This window comes from Pseudovirgaria hyperparasitica (assembly GCF_010093815.1).
Source record: "Pseudovirgaria hyperparasitica strain CBS 121739 unplaced genomic scaffold EJ05scaffold_1, whole genome shotgun sequence".
In the NCBI taxonomy this organism is placed as follows: Eukaryota; Fungi; Ascomycota; class Dothideomycetes; order Acrospermales; family Acrospermaceae; genus Pseudovirgaria; species Pseudovirgaria hyperparasitica.
This window is the reverse complement of record NW_022985549.1, coordinates 3,230,007-3,244,094: the sequence shown is the minus strand read 5'-3', so window position 1 is coordinate 3,244,094 and position 14,088 is coordinate 3,230,007. Positions and strand designations below refer to the sequence as shown.

The window sequence follows — 14,088 nt, the reverse complement described above, 5'->3', positions numbered from 1 at the left end:
GTTCGGTCAAATCAGGGAGGCTTCAACGGCAGCAGGGATTTAAGACGACAAAGCCCGTAATCTCGGCGTCGAACGTTGACCAAGACCAATTACCGGGTTCCACAATGGGCAATCGAACATCTGCTTGCATACATACTCGCCATGTCGGATTCCTAGTCACAAAAAGCTTCGTGGTATTTGGAACTATATTACCATGAGAAAGAAGTTCATTGCCTCGTGAACCAATGGCAAACAGGCGGATAGGCCATGGTTTGAACATGTCATCGGTTGTAAAGGTAAAAAGTGATATAGTGGGCTTCATATAAGGGCACGAAGTGACTATCTCCGAAGACGATTTAGTGTACATTGGTCGATTCATTGCTCCAAGTCATGGGAGTACTCATGTGTCCTATATCTTATATTACGCGATGACTACTGGCACGTTTCACCTTCATCACTGTCTTGATACCTTATACTTGATCTGAGACATCAAGAAGAGTGATTTCGTGAGTGACTTCAGTGCAAATTTTCGCAGGATTGAGTGACCATATCAAGCTCATCTCATGTAAGAGTTCGCTAATTACTGCGGTTTTATCACTCAATAGAATATGGCTCACCATCCATAAAATTTTGCAAGCCCCCAGTGGATAGAGGCAATTCTAACGTCGAGTCCGAGACTAAACCGCCTCGCGTTCTCCTCTTTTCTCAGAGCATTAATGCAAAGGAAAATATGTCCGTCGCAGCACGTGCGGTCCGTGATTATATCTCGATTATGTTCCCTCAGTGTCATTGATTACCTCCACGCGGAGATCCGTGCGTTGGCCTACTCGGCTGGAGTGCTTACGGTGACATCCATACTGACATAAATAGCGCTGGAGCCAAAGCTCTAGTCAAGAGTACATTGATAGCTGTTGGCGAGTGCGCCCAGACGATCTGGCTTGTCTAACACGAGATGTGCGGCCCTGCCTTGTGAAATGGTCTTCCATGGCCTGGGTGCTAGAGGGCGTGTCTTTGCACAATTTGGGACATGTGGTTGGGCATAAAATACTCCATAATGAGTCTTTTACTGTAGCTTCATTGTCTTGATGTGGACGGTCGTATTGTTAGAGTCCTCGTACCTAGCTTGTCTGTCTTAGATGGGCTTTCCAATGTTAATTATACGGCCGTCTTTGTGATCTCCTATTGAAAGCCTCCCGATCGGAATGCCCCAGATATCTCGAAGACTATGCTCTTGTAGCTTAAGACTAACCCCTCTATGTACCGCTGTGTCTTCAAATCTCTCAAATTCATCGAGTTCAATTCACACGTGGCTGAGCTTGGGTATGAGTTTTGTTTGCAATCTCCAAAGGCCTTGCTTCTTAGCCAATTTCGTAGTTCTTAACCCTATCTAGTCATAGTCGCTTCGCTAGTCGTAGGAGAGAATAACAACTCAGTTCCGAGCTGCTGAAAGCAGTGGGTAGCGTCTGTAAGTCGACGAGATATTTTGATGCTAGAGATGGCTACTAGGGGGGGCAATAGCGAATTCCTATTTGAAACCGATAGGGTTGACACAATGCCAAATCTTTGTTTTTCGAACCTCATCATACACACACAGTGGGAACGAGCATGCTTCTAGTGAAGGGTGTTCATACGATGTGGGCTTGTAGCCTCATCATAAGGCTTTTACAAAGCATGTATCGATATATCAGGTCTATAGAAGGTCTTCTTCTATTACATACATCAGTAAGAGACGATATACTAAAGTTGATGTTTTCGTCTAAGATCAATTTTCAAGTAAGCTGTAAGGCCGAAGAGCGATCACATAGACGCGTAACTTTCCGGAGGGTCGAAGACAGGCTTTGTTTAGCACATGTTTTGCATTCGCAATGCGCCGCCCTAAGCAGGAACGGCGTACTCTTGCCCTTGAGCTGATAATTCAACTTTGGCTCCCAACTATCAATGGCGGTTAAACACTCTACAAAGAGAGCCTATCGTTACTATGTATATAATAAAGAAATTATCCCAATAAGATCAGGGGTTTTCATAGGCTTAACGTAAGAGGTCTTCCTAGATGGTCGAAGTGATCATTGCGGGTCCTTCGTAGAATGAAACAACGTCATACGGGACTTTTAACTTTTAGAAGAAGCCATTCAATTCAAATTGTGTACCTGCTTCAGGAGTCACGACAATATGTCCCAATACTTCCTTCAAGAAAGGCTACGGTCAAGATCCGTTAAGTCCTTGACCATGACGGACTTGAAGCAAGAGTCGGGCTTTGTATAGGTATTTATAGACGCGAACGAATAGTGGGCAACGATGTGTCTTGTATTGCTTTCCCTTTTTGCGAGCCTGCTTGATTTACCTTATAATTTTCTCCTAAGTCTGGTGAGTCATAATATGAAATGTGTTGAACAAGCACTGTGAATGAAAAGGGAGTGACCAGCGTGCAGTTGGCTTTCTAATGCCGTTCTCGAAATCCTCGGGGTGCTCAGTGCTATAACCTATAGAGCGGTCAGCGTCAACTACTATGGCGCCCTTGACCTACTTAATTAAGTATGTGAAAACATATCGGCCAACACGAGAAAGCTATATGCCTCTTTACCATTTCTGACAACTAATAGGGAATTACGGAGATTGTGACTTCTCTAAAAATACCACCATTATCAAGTCATATAGCTTGAGAGATCCCATGGAGGTAGTATTGCGCTAAGGTAGTTTGAGTCGCAGCGAAGAAATAGGTGTTTTGAGTCTCTAGGACCAGTCTAGATATTGCCCTGTTGGTGTTTTTTCACGTTATGACTTCGATAGTCTGGTGCCTTTATCGTATGTCGATGATGTCCAAGATACACATGCAACAATTGAATCCCTCAGTGAGCGTTTCAACTGATTCTCTTGCAGGGCTTGCCCTGTGGTAAGATGAAATTATCGGAGCTTGAGTGTTCAAGGAGAAGACGCCCTAAACAACCGGGGACTTTTTCAAGAACATCTGTGAACAAACAGATGAGATCCTGGTACATGTGACTTCGAATCGCGAATTTGAGTGTGAGAGTGTAATAGAGACGCTCAGACGATACGACCAAAGTAGGTAAACGAGACGCAGCTGCACGTGGTTTGATGATCCTCCGTCGAGCTAAGGGCACTAGTCCTTATCTAGCGTAGTACAAAAGTACCGCACAGATTCGTCCCCTCGCGCGTGCGGGCGCTACGAGGCTCAACCACTCTATGTTGTAGATTCTGTGTTGGAAGAAAAACGCTGTCCAGAGCTCTATAGCTTGCCCTTGAAAGTAAACAGACGTCTAATCGATAAATAAAATGACCTGCAACGAAATATATAGGACTACAGACACCAGCCAGAAACCTAAGACAGTGCTCACATGCTCTTTCACTAATAGCAGCCTGGCTGGGCCTGGACCCTGCAATGAGATTTTTGAGGCTGAAATCATTTCCACCAGCGCCACACTACTGCCGCTCCGTTCCTGTGCCACCTCGCTTAATGGTCGCGTCTAAGCCCATTCCAGTATCGTTGCACGCCTTTACTCGATACCGTTACAACTGCTCCAAAGCCCAGAAGCCTCAATGAAGAAACCCACAGAGTGCAGTCTGCAGTCAAGGATGTTAAGGGTCTGTAGATTGACACCATAGGCTGCTTCTGCTGAGTCCGCCCTCGGTATCCAAATACTGAGGCATTAGCACTACTATCCTGTCCGATACATGGCTGCCATAGAGCTTTGGAAAGCCGCAACAAGATGGCTTGATATCTTCCGAACTCCAACGCTACATATAAGAAACAGCGACTAACGGTGGTGACTTTGGCACAATTTATCCCGTGTCTTACTCATCCTGCATATAGCGGTATTTCGGAAGCGCCATCTCTTTTGCTCTGAGCTAAATTAATTGATAGAAAAGGCTAGTTGTCTTACTGTCTACCCTGTCTCATCTTCCTAGCGTCATGAACCGAATTATCAAAAGGGGGAAGTTTTGGTCTCGCTGACTACCCCATTGGGACCTAGTCTTGGCCTCCACATTCCAGCTCCATTCAGGTCCCAACATGATGAGTGTGCCAAGTCGTCCTGGAAAGTCAAGGTGGTGTCTATTGACGATGTTTTCCGCCCTACAAGCCACAAAGCCACAAAGTGTAACGGAGTCTCCGTATTGCAAGATGACTATCCACCGTCCTTACTTTTCACTAGTCTGTCCTTTTGCGCCTGGATGTTCCACATGTCGATGCTCCCCATGGATGTTGCAAAAGAATAAAAGGCCACCTCCTCGCTACTGTCTCACTCCTCCCTCGAGTCACTACGGCAATTCTTTCAACCCGCTGTCAACATGAAAGCATTCCTGCTAGCTTTGGTCGCCGCCTTGGCCGTCGCTTCTCCACTTCAGGAACGGACTACTCCACAATGCCCAGCTTCAAAGTGTGACGTTAGGGGCGATGAACTTAAACTAAAGACCTCAACCCCGTACTGGACGAGCCGCGACAGTAAATACACCACCAAGGCAGGGTGCGGTGCACGATGCAATCAAGACGCATTCTGCAAATCCTTTTCGATCGGGGAAGGCTCCTGTCGTTTGTATCAAAAGTCTATGTAATATTCCCCCTAATCTCCTCATCTCCCAAGCTCACTTTTGCTGTAGTTCTTCTTGCGCTTCCCGTAATTCCCAGGGTCGCCGAACTTTCAGTAACAAGTGCTGTGTGCCCCCAGTCTCAAACCCTTCTAGCCCTATATGTGGAAAGGTCGGTTACGACAAGGAGCACCCTCAGGCGTACTACATCGATAGATCGGGGCAGAAGGCCACCTTACCAGCTTGCAAGGCTCTTTGCGCTTCCAAGGAACGGTGTAAAAGCTTTGCTTTTGGAAAACAGAGATGCTTGCTCTACGATGCTGTGCTCGCTGGGAACTTTAAAGCGGCATCGGACAGTCACTATACGTTCTACGATAAAACTTGTTCAGTTCCGACTCCGAGCGTGAGCTCGTCGACTTCGACACCTCAACCTTCGTCAAGCTCGTCAGCTATACCCACCAGCACGCCTACCCCCACTCCCACTCCGTCCTCCTCATCGTCCGAGACTCCGACACCTACACCTACTCCGGAGCCTACCTCGGAGACTCCTACACCTACGCCGACACCAGAGCCTACCTCTGAGACTCCAAGCCCAACGCCGGAGCCCACCTCAGAAACCCCAAGTCCAGAGCCTACATCCGAGACCCCGACCCCTACTCCAGAGCCAACTTCTGAGACTCCTACTCCCACACCAGAGCCGACTTCAGAAACTCCAAGTCCAACTCCAGAGCCTACATCTGAGACCCCTACCCCGACTCCTGACCCAACTCCAACGCCTGAGCCATCTTCCGAGACCCCATCTCCGACTCCAGAGCCAACTCCAACGCCTGAGCCATCTTCCGAGACCCCATCTCCGACTCCAGAGCCAACTCCAACGCCTGAGCCATCTTCCGAGACCCCATCTCCGACGCCAGAGCCAACTCCAACACCTGAACCAACGTCCGAGACCCCATCTCCGACGCCAGAGCCAACTCCAACACCTGAACCAACGTCCGAGACCCCATCTCCGACTCCAGAACCAACGCCGGAGCCGACCCCCTCAATCGCACCCCTTCCAGCAGGCACAAACGTGCTTCGTAATGCGGGCTTCGAGGAAATCACTGCGTCTGGGCCACAAGGCTCGATGATCGACTGGACGAACATTGGCGGTGGTAGAGTATACCCTAACCGTCTTCAAGTCGCAGCTCATGGCGGGTCTACATACGCGTAAGTCGCATCTACCCAACACCATTCCACTCAAAATCTAATCGTAACCCACAGCATCCTCCATTACTCCGGTTCCTCCGCCAATCCGATCCCTATCATGACACAGCCACAGACTAACCTCGCCACCGATCGCCCATACTCCCTCACCTTCTACTATGATCTGTACTCGATGGTCCAGGTGTCGCTCTGTACACTCGAGATTGCCCTAGGCAACGTCGTGGTATATACTAGAACGCTTACAACCGCGGATGACCCCCGCCCATATAACTGGAAGGGCCCTGAAACGACCACGCCCATCATTCCGAGCTCACCGAACCAGGTACTTAGCTTCACCTACAGCTGTGTACCGAGTGGGGCGCCGCCGAATGCCTACTCGTACATATTCCTCGATGACTTGTTCCTGACATATCCAGCGGCCTGAGCGGGGCAGCCTGATGATTACTCTTCGGAGGACATAGTTTTATCTACTTCAAAGCAATCTTCTTTCACTTCTTTTGTATGTATTTAAACTTCCTAAGAGAGTGCAGTCGCATATAGTTTCTATGTCAATTCGAAAACAATGCCACACGTCTCAGGTGTGAAATAGTGCTGTATGTGCCGACTATAGTTCCTGACTCTCGTAGGGGTTCCAGGCTAGGGACACCTCAGATTTCCGAATCGCTGTTCCAATGCCGCTTATGTCCTGGATGGAGGCATAGGGAAACCTGCTAGGGCGCACACTTTACACGTATGGCCGGTCTCCTGTACAGACCTAAGAGATCAAGTACATGGTGTAGATGAGCTAATGACTGATGCTCATAGTGGCCTTTGACTTCTACCGTCGATGAGAAGATATTTTCGTGACCTGGTGCTTCTGTACGCCTATGAAACATGTGAGTTCTTTTGTAGCGCTGAGCTATCTAGCACTTCTGTAGGTGCACTAGAATTGGAATGGTCACCTTAGAGAGGACGTGTTGGTATTACTCTGGCTACTTGTCCTGAGCCTCGAGGTCTCTTGTTGTTGCCTTGGTGTAAATCACAGCGCTTCAAAGCTATGCACATGGACCGTCACTCGAAGTTATCCCAGAAACTTCTCACCTTGACTCCATCTTGCCACACGCCATCAGTCTCATCTTTCTGAACTATAAACTTGAAAGTCCTCGTCTCTCCCTTCGCAAGGAACACCGCGTTCTGGTCAAAGAAGCCCACCACACCAGCAGGCTCCGTCAGCCATACATATGCCGCAGTAGCATTGTTCGCCGTGACCGTGAACTTTCCGTCCCCGGTCCTTTTCAGCTCGAGACATGGGTCATGCAGCGTCGCATTGACGAGCTGATTGGGCACCCAGAAGTTCTCATGAACCCATTGCTTGCCCTCACCGTCTGTTGCAGTCGCCTTGAGCAGAAGGACCACGTCAGACGAGTCGTAGCCTTGTGGCAGGATGGTCTCCCAGCCAGTTTTCTGAACTACTTCACCACTTGCCATGTTCGCTAGTGTGAAGTCGTGTGTCGTGGTCTCTACGGTCTCGCCGGCCCAAGTCGCCCACGTGGCTTCGACTGTGCCCTGGCATTCCGTCCAGAGGTCGGACGCCATCCAGATATTGAACGTGTTGTTTGAAGGCTCGAACCATGAGCTGACGGCCACACGCGAGAAAATCTGTTGCGTGATGTACTGGGGCACTTTCCATCGGCCAGTATACTCGATCGTGTTGAGAGCCAAAGTGGTCCACGGGGCATTCAGTTGCCATACAAGAGCACCAAGGTTGTTTTCGGGTAGGCCGATGCCGCGTCTGTAGGATTCGGTCTTGAACTTAAGGATTTCAGCGTGATAGATCTGGGATAACCATGTGACTTGGTCGAAGTATGATGTGGGATCCTTGACGGTCGGGGTGCCGTAGAATGTTTGCAAGGCCGCAATGGTATCTGGATATACGGTTGGGCCGCCGTCGTAGCAGCGCGAGAGAAGAACTTCGCCATCGGCAACAAGCTCGGACTCGGGGAGCACAGTGCGGTACGATTCGTAGGAGTCCCAGCTGAACATCCCGTACTCAACAACAAAGCGTCCGCCTAGCACTACGGAATTGTTGAAAACCTCGTTAACCTTCAGATAGTAGTCCTCTTGCGGCCCAACGAACCGGTTGCCATAGCTATCTTGGTCGGTATATTTTGGGATCCAGACTCCGGTGCTTGAATCATAAGACTCGTAGCCCTGAGTGTCACTGGCCTGCAGCCATGAAATTGAGCGCGTGTTTTGGTAGACTTCGGGCCAGATAGTATCGACGAAAAGGGTTGTGTAGTTGTCGAACCAAGCTTCGCCATATGTCTCGTTACGGGCTTGCATTCGCACTGCATAGCGTTCCATCTCATTGCCGCCGGCCCATACAGCCAATGATGGGTGATGATTGAGCCTGCGCATTTGATATCGGACTTCCTCCTGCACGTTCTCTAGGAACTCTGGCCACACAGGGTAATAATTGTCGCTGAATTGGAAATCTGACCAGAGTAGAATGCCAACTGGGCATGGCAGGTATGTTAGCGACGTATCGAATGATATTATGCAACTGGTTTCACTAACGTTCATCTGCGACATCATACAGGTAGTCCGGGTAGTAGTTTCCAGAAGCCCATAGTCGGATCATGTTGTAATTGGATGCCACAGAAGCTTCGAGCAGCCGACGAGCCCATGCTTCATTGACGCGCTGCTCGAACGGATCTATAGGGACCATGTTGCTACCTATCCGTAACTAATCAGTATGTTTCAATGGGATTTATCAGGTAACTGCTACATGCCTTTGGTGTTAAACCGGTGTCCGTTGATACGAAAGCTGAAATGATTGCCAGGTCGATCATTATACGGCGTCAGATCCATTACAATGGTGCGAAAGGCTGTTCGTTGGACAAAGTCTATCTGAGCCCCTGCATCGAGTTGTAGACATATACTTGCATTATACATATGTGGTGTACCTATGGCTGGTTAATGTTGGTTTAGACAAGCAGTGATGAGAAATATTACCGAACTCCCAAGGCCACCAACGCTCGACATCACCATCAGCGATGGTCAGACTTGTTCCTACTCTACCATGCCCATCTCGGATTTTCAAGGCTGGAGTGGAGACATTGTGACCGCCTATATCGATACCGAGGATTGCAGATTCCTGGCATCCAGCTGATAAATAATCTATACTGACATTGACTGTCCAGGGAGAGTTTTCCTCAAAGAAGATGTCGTTGGGACGTTGATTATCTTTGTAGATGTCGATGAATGTGTTCGTTATCGCGATTCCATCATCGAGGCCGACTAAATAAGCTTGTTTATAGATTCCCTGTGGCGCAAAATGAGGACCCCAATCCCATCCTATAGGTGGTGAGTAGAATGAAAAGACACTTTCCATACAAACTCACCGAAATCTGACTGGATCTAGTACGGACGTCAGTAACGTAACTTTTCAGAGAATGGAGACGTACTTTTCTGATGAACTCCCTTCCGAATGGATACACGTCACCATAATTGGTGAACAGGGTGTATGGTTGATCATGAGTATCCTGCTGATAGAGAGCATATTGAATCGCACTTTGAAATTTAACCTCCAGCTCTGATGAAGTAGTGAGAAAGGAGGTTGCATCGAAGACCCATTGACGAAATTGGTTGTTGGCAAACCCTACGAATTCTCCGCCTAAGTTGACGGTGGCGATAGTATCCAGTCCTTCGAATACAAGATAGACTCGGCGGAAGTCCGTCCACTTTTTGCCAGACGGTGCCGTGTCGGGTAGTTTTCGTGAGTACGTCCAATTGTCGGCTGCAATCCAGTCTTGTGTGGCAACTACGAAGAGTCAGGCGTATATTTTGAAACTAGACTGGTGGGGGCAGCACACAGTTATCTCCATATAAGGGATCTGCAATTATACCAGCAGCATATAGATCCGTATGGATGAGGCCTGGGACTGTTGCATCGAATGAAAGAGTGCCGTTCGCGTTTGCTACGCGCCAATTGGAGCAGTCGCTAATTTCGACATACTCTGCACCTCCTGATGTGATACCGATGAATGTTGCGGACACGACAGTGGCATACAACCCAAGTGGGAAGAGCAGGGGAAGCATCTTCGTGAATCAGAACCTCAGGACATGTACTGCGTTGTCCTCTGGTCTCGGCCTCAACCCTCTTTTGTAGAGCGACTCTTGGCACCAGCAGGACTTGACCCAGAGGTGGTGAACTGCCTATCCATCCCTAAAACAGACAGTGACTTGTCATCCCATGTTGCAGTTGTGCATGATGTCTGTTCCGCTCCTATTTCGTGAGATATTCTGCACGGTACCCTTTTTAGAACGGCGCTAGAGCTCCGGGCCGTTTTCAGATGGATAGGCTTCCCAAGTAGTTCCGAACGAACCACTGGGGTATCGACGGCCGAGCATCTCCGGACAATATGCAAGATTGGGTTCAAAAGGATTCACTATGGATCCTAGGAATCTATTCTCCCTACGTCCCTGATGTGTACCGGGACTCGAGAGGGGCAGACCTGATGACGGCGGAGGCAGTATCCAAGATTGATTTGGCTGCAATCTGGTTCTAAGACCCGCATCACTAGGCTTGGTGAGACCACTTCAGAGTAGAAAGATCGGCGCAAGGAAAGAAGATTATTAAAGCACAGGCTACCCTGAGGTATGTAATCTAGTACAAGTCGGGATCCTACGTCGGGTATACTCTAAGCCTAGATAATTAAGTATAGAGCTGTGGTCTATTCTCGAGTGATATATAATTTCGACTATCATTAGTGACCCGCCTAGCAAACAAATCAGAAGAGGGACCAGGACCTTTGTATCTTGTTAATTACCTATCCGTCGTTTATCTAAAACCTGACGAGCTTGGCACTCGCCCACACGTCCACGGGTGCTCTCTCCCCTATCTTCCTATCTAGAGCTCTCTCTACTTTTATATCTATATCTAAGTGATTAGTAATATCAAAAGTAGATAAGATAGAAATACGGTATATTTTTATCCTTCTATAGGTTTACTTCTTCCCTATAAAGTCTCTCTAAAGAGAGAAGAATTTCTAAGGATTCTTACTAGAGGCTTTTAGAAGAGGGCCCGTGCGTTAGAAAAACGTCTCTCTTCCTCTTCTCTAAGAATTAAAACCCTTCTATTATAGACAAAATTAAAGATTTTAAAGCTTGCTAATTAGGATAATTACATATGTAGACACTTATATAGAGCTAGAGAGGTAGAATGACTATCTGATATAGGAGGGTGAGAATATATGCGTGAATGAAAACGCCAAGCTCTTCAGGTTCCAGAAAAACCATTGATTCGTTTGAACACTACAACACAGACCATGTCACGGAAAAGTTCGCTTACAACTCAACACAATCTACGATTTGAGTGCTTTCATCCATTCCTATCCTGTGTCCTATCGTCTCCTGCATACGCCTGGCCACCAAACACTCATTTTAAGATCTTGTATCTTAATTGGTCAAGGGTCCCACGGTAGCCCTTCAATGTGATTGTTTGCTGGTCATCCGGGAAAACGTCAATACCATTATCGCTCAAAGCAACGCCCTCCTGCTCCTCAACAGTGAATCCCTTGACAGGTTTGTTGACCGTTACCGTCAGCACTTCACTGGCCAATTGAAGTGACAAACCTCGCTCTTCGAAGTGGATATACTTGTATGGCTGAGGCCAGTCGGCATCCCTCGAGATGCACTCACCGTTGACCAACAACCGGGCAACGACAGCGTAAGGATCATCCCATGTACCGTCAACCATTCCTTTAAGTACTTCGGTGGTACCGTTTTCGACCACCGTGATGCCAGATTTGACGATGGAGGGTTTGACATCTTTACCGGAGGCAATGGAGATGAATCTTATTTCGAGGTCTGCTGCAAAGGACATCTTCTGGTTGCTGGAGATCCAGACGGCATACTCCAGCTCCTTTGTGGGCCGAGCATGCGACTGACTCCAGTCTTTGTGCTCTCGCATGACCCCGACTGCTAATGGTCGCATGGCCCGTTTGATAGTGTAGTACGCAATCTTCTTGCGGTGGTAATAGTCGACTATTGCCCACGATGAGCAAGGCCAACAGTCGTTCAATTGCCAGACTAATGCACCGCCACACCGACGAGAGTCGCCCCATTGTCTGCGCCAGCCTTTATAAGCATAGAGGACGGTCTCTGCCTGCATAAGTTGGGTCAAGTACACCCACGTCTACGTTGGATCAGCGGCTGGCTCCGCAAGCTCGGCAGACAGCTTTGGCTTACCTCAAAGTCTGACGTGTTTCGGAAATTCTCAAGCAGATATGTCCCTATGCGACGTTCATGACCATCTGCTTTGTTGTGAAAGTCCATCGTCAAAGATTGAGCATGGAGCTCACGATCACATTTCACGAATGATCGGATCGTCTCCAGCGCCGGAAACGAGCACATGCCGAATTCACTGACGAACCTTCCACCGATTTCGGGAAACCTTTGGTATTTCTCTTGTGTGCCGTGCCAAACTAGGGACTATATCAGCATAACTCACATGGATGTCAAGTCTAATCCTACCATTCCACTGGTGGATATCACCGATCCTCTGATCTCCGGAGTCTTTACCGCCTCCAGTGAAGGGAGAACAAGGCCAGTATGGGACTCTTGGAGCCTCCTTGCCGCATACCGTGGGTAAAAGAGACTCATAAATGAATCGAGCTGGAAATGACGACTTGAGCCATTCCTGAGGATCAGTCGACTCCTGGTAATCGAGCTTGTACCACTCCTGGATTTGATAATCCTCATTAGTGCCCGCAAAGACGACTACCGATGGATGATCCCTTAGTCTTCGAACATTGTACGCCACTTCTTGCTTAATGTTCTGCAATAGAGATGGCCATGTGGGGTAACTACCACATGCAAACATGAAGTCTTGCCACACTAGAATGCCCAGCTCATCGCAGATCGAGTAGAACATATCTGGCTCGTAGATCCCTCCTCCCCAAACCCTGAACAAATTAGCGGGGCTCCAAATATGGGATATTATGTGCGTACCGGATCATGTTTTGGTTACCTTCCACCAAGGTCTGCAGCCATTTCCGATAATCGACTTCGGACAGTCTGGGAAGGAAGTTGTCGGCTGGGATCCAGCATGAACCACCGCAGAAGACATCGATTCCGTTGATTCGGAAGAAGAAGCTCTCTCCCACGGTATCATGATTGCGGATCAGTTCGACGTCCCGGAACCCAGTCTTAATCGCTACGTGATTCAGGATTTGGTCGTCCTGAATAATCTCGGCGGACAGCTTGTAAAGTGGTTGGCCACCAGACCCGACTGGGTACCACAGCTTCGGGTTCTCGAGAGTGAATCTACATTTGGCTTCGCTTCCCTTATCAATGTCAACTGTCTCGGTGAAGACTGATCGACTTTCACCCTCATCCTCGATAACAAACCGCAGTCTTGCCGGGCGGCCTGATACTGTCGCAAACAATGTACCGCCGAGGGTACAACGACCATCATTCAAAGCATAATCAACCCACAGCCGCTCAATTCGTGAGTGAAATATTTCCAGTCGGACCGGTTTCCAGGGACCGGCAGTCATGAATACAGGACCCCAGTCCCATCCCTAGAAGAGTGTGAGAAGATGTTTAGGAAAAGAAGATATATAATCACCCAGTGGTATTGTGCCTTTCTGACACCCAATCGACCTGTTTCACCATTGTGTGCAATGAAACGGTATTCGCTATTTTCCTTCTCTAGCTCCCTACCCTTCAGGAGCGCAGGGGCGAATTCAAGCTCGAGCACATTCACTGCGTCATTTTTCAGAGTGCTACCAACATCAACACGATACTCTAAAAACATATTTTCGCTGTTGAGAATCGTGTGGCCATTGAGACGGACTTCTGCGAAAGTATCCAGTCCCTCAAAGACTAGATCGATGCGCCCTCCGGCGGTCCTTTGGGGACTTGGAAACGACGTTCGATAGATCCATGTCCTCTCCCCAATCCATTCCACGTCAAGTTCACCGTAGCCAATAAATGGGTCTGGTATCCTTTCGGGCGAACATATTAGAACTGAAAACAACTAGGACAAAGATCTGGGCATGGAACTTACTTCCCCAACTTCAGCAAATCTAGGTGCACGACAGTCGGTACAGACTCTACTGATAGCCATTCCGAATCCCAGACGCCTTGCCCCTGAAGTTCCCACCCGTTCGTAAGTAGTATCTGTGTAAGGGGACATGCACTCATCTTCACAATGCCAAAGAAACAGTATATGCCATTTCAGACCGTAGTTTTCAAGCTTATCTTAAGTACTTTACAGAAAGGATAAAAGATGCATATTCCCAGCACACACAGGTGCGTCACTGCAGCAGTGATCCATGTTGAGTTGGGCAAGAAAACATCACTTGCACGATCAGAGCT

General features: G+C 48.3%; 3 protein-coding genes across 3 annotated transcripts; 1 reads left to right on the top strand and 2 right to left on the bottom strand.

The window, feature by feature from the left end:
- Positions 1-4,284: 4,284 nt before the first annotated feature.
- Positions 4,285-6,255, top strand: EJ05DRAFT_507117 (uncharacterized protein; the record flags this gene model as incomplete). The annotated part of the gene is made up of 3 exons (XM_033747884.1): positions 4,285-4,544; positions 4,594-5,727; positions 5,782-6,255. The coding sequence occupies 3 exons, from the start codon at positions 4,285-4,287 to the stop codon at positions 6,146-6,148; spliced, it is 1,761 nt and encodes a 586-aa protein (XP_033605989.1). The 3' UTR covers positions 6,149-6,255.
- Positions 6,256-6,701: 446 nt separating this feature from the next.
- On the bottom strand, positions 6,702-9,804 carry EJ05DRAFT_460305 (glycoside hydrolase; the record flags this gene model as incomplete). Its single annotated transcript, XM_033742607.1, has 7 exons — positions 6,702-8,219; positions 8,281-8,435; positions 8,492-8,669; positions 8,719-9,060; positions 9,108-9,123; positions 9,171-9,526; positions 9,579-9,804. The coding sequence occupies 7 exons, from the start codon at positions 9,802-9,804 to the stop codon at positions 6,775-6,777; spliced, it is 2,718 nt and encodes a 905-aa protein (XP_033605988.1). The 3' UTR covers positions 6,702-6,774.
- A 1,267-nt stretch (positions 9,805-11,071) lies between these two features.
- On the bottom strand, positions 11,072-13,914 carry EJ05DRAFT_530243 (glycoside hydrolase; the record flags this gene model as incomplete). The annotated part of the gene is made up of 6 exons (XM_033748960.1): positions 11,072-11,902; positions 11,956-12,191; positions 12,241-12,671; positions 12,718-13,289; positions 13,337-13,715; positions 13,778-13,914. The coding sequence occupies 6 exons, from the start codon at positions 13,912-13,914 to the stop codon at positions 11,144-11,146; spliced, it is 2,514 nt and encodes an 837-aa protein (XP_033605987.1). The 3' UTR covers positions 11,072-11,143.
- Between the last annotated feature and the right edge of the window lie 174 nt (positions 13,915-14,088).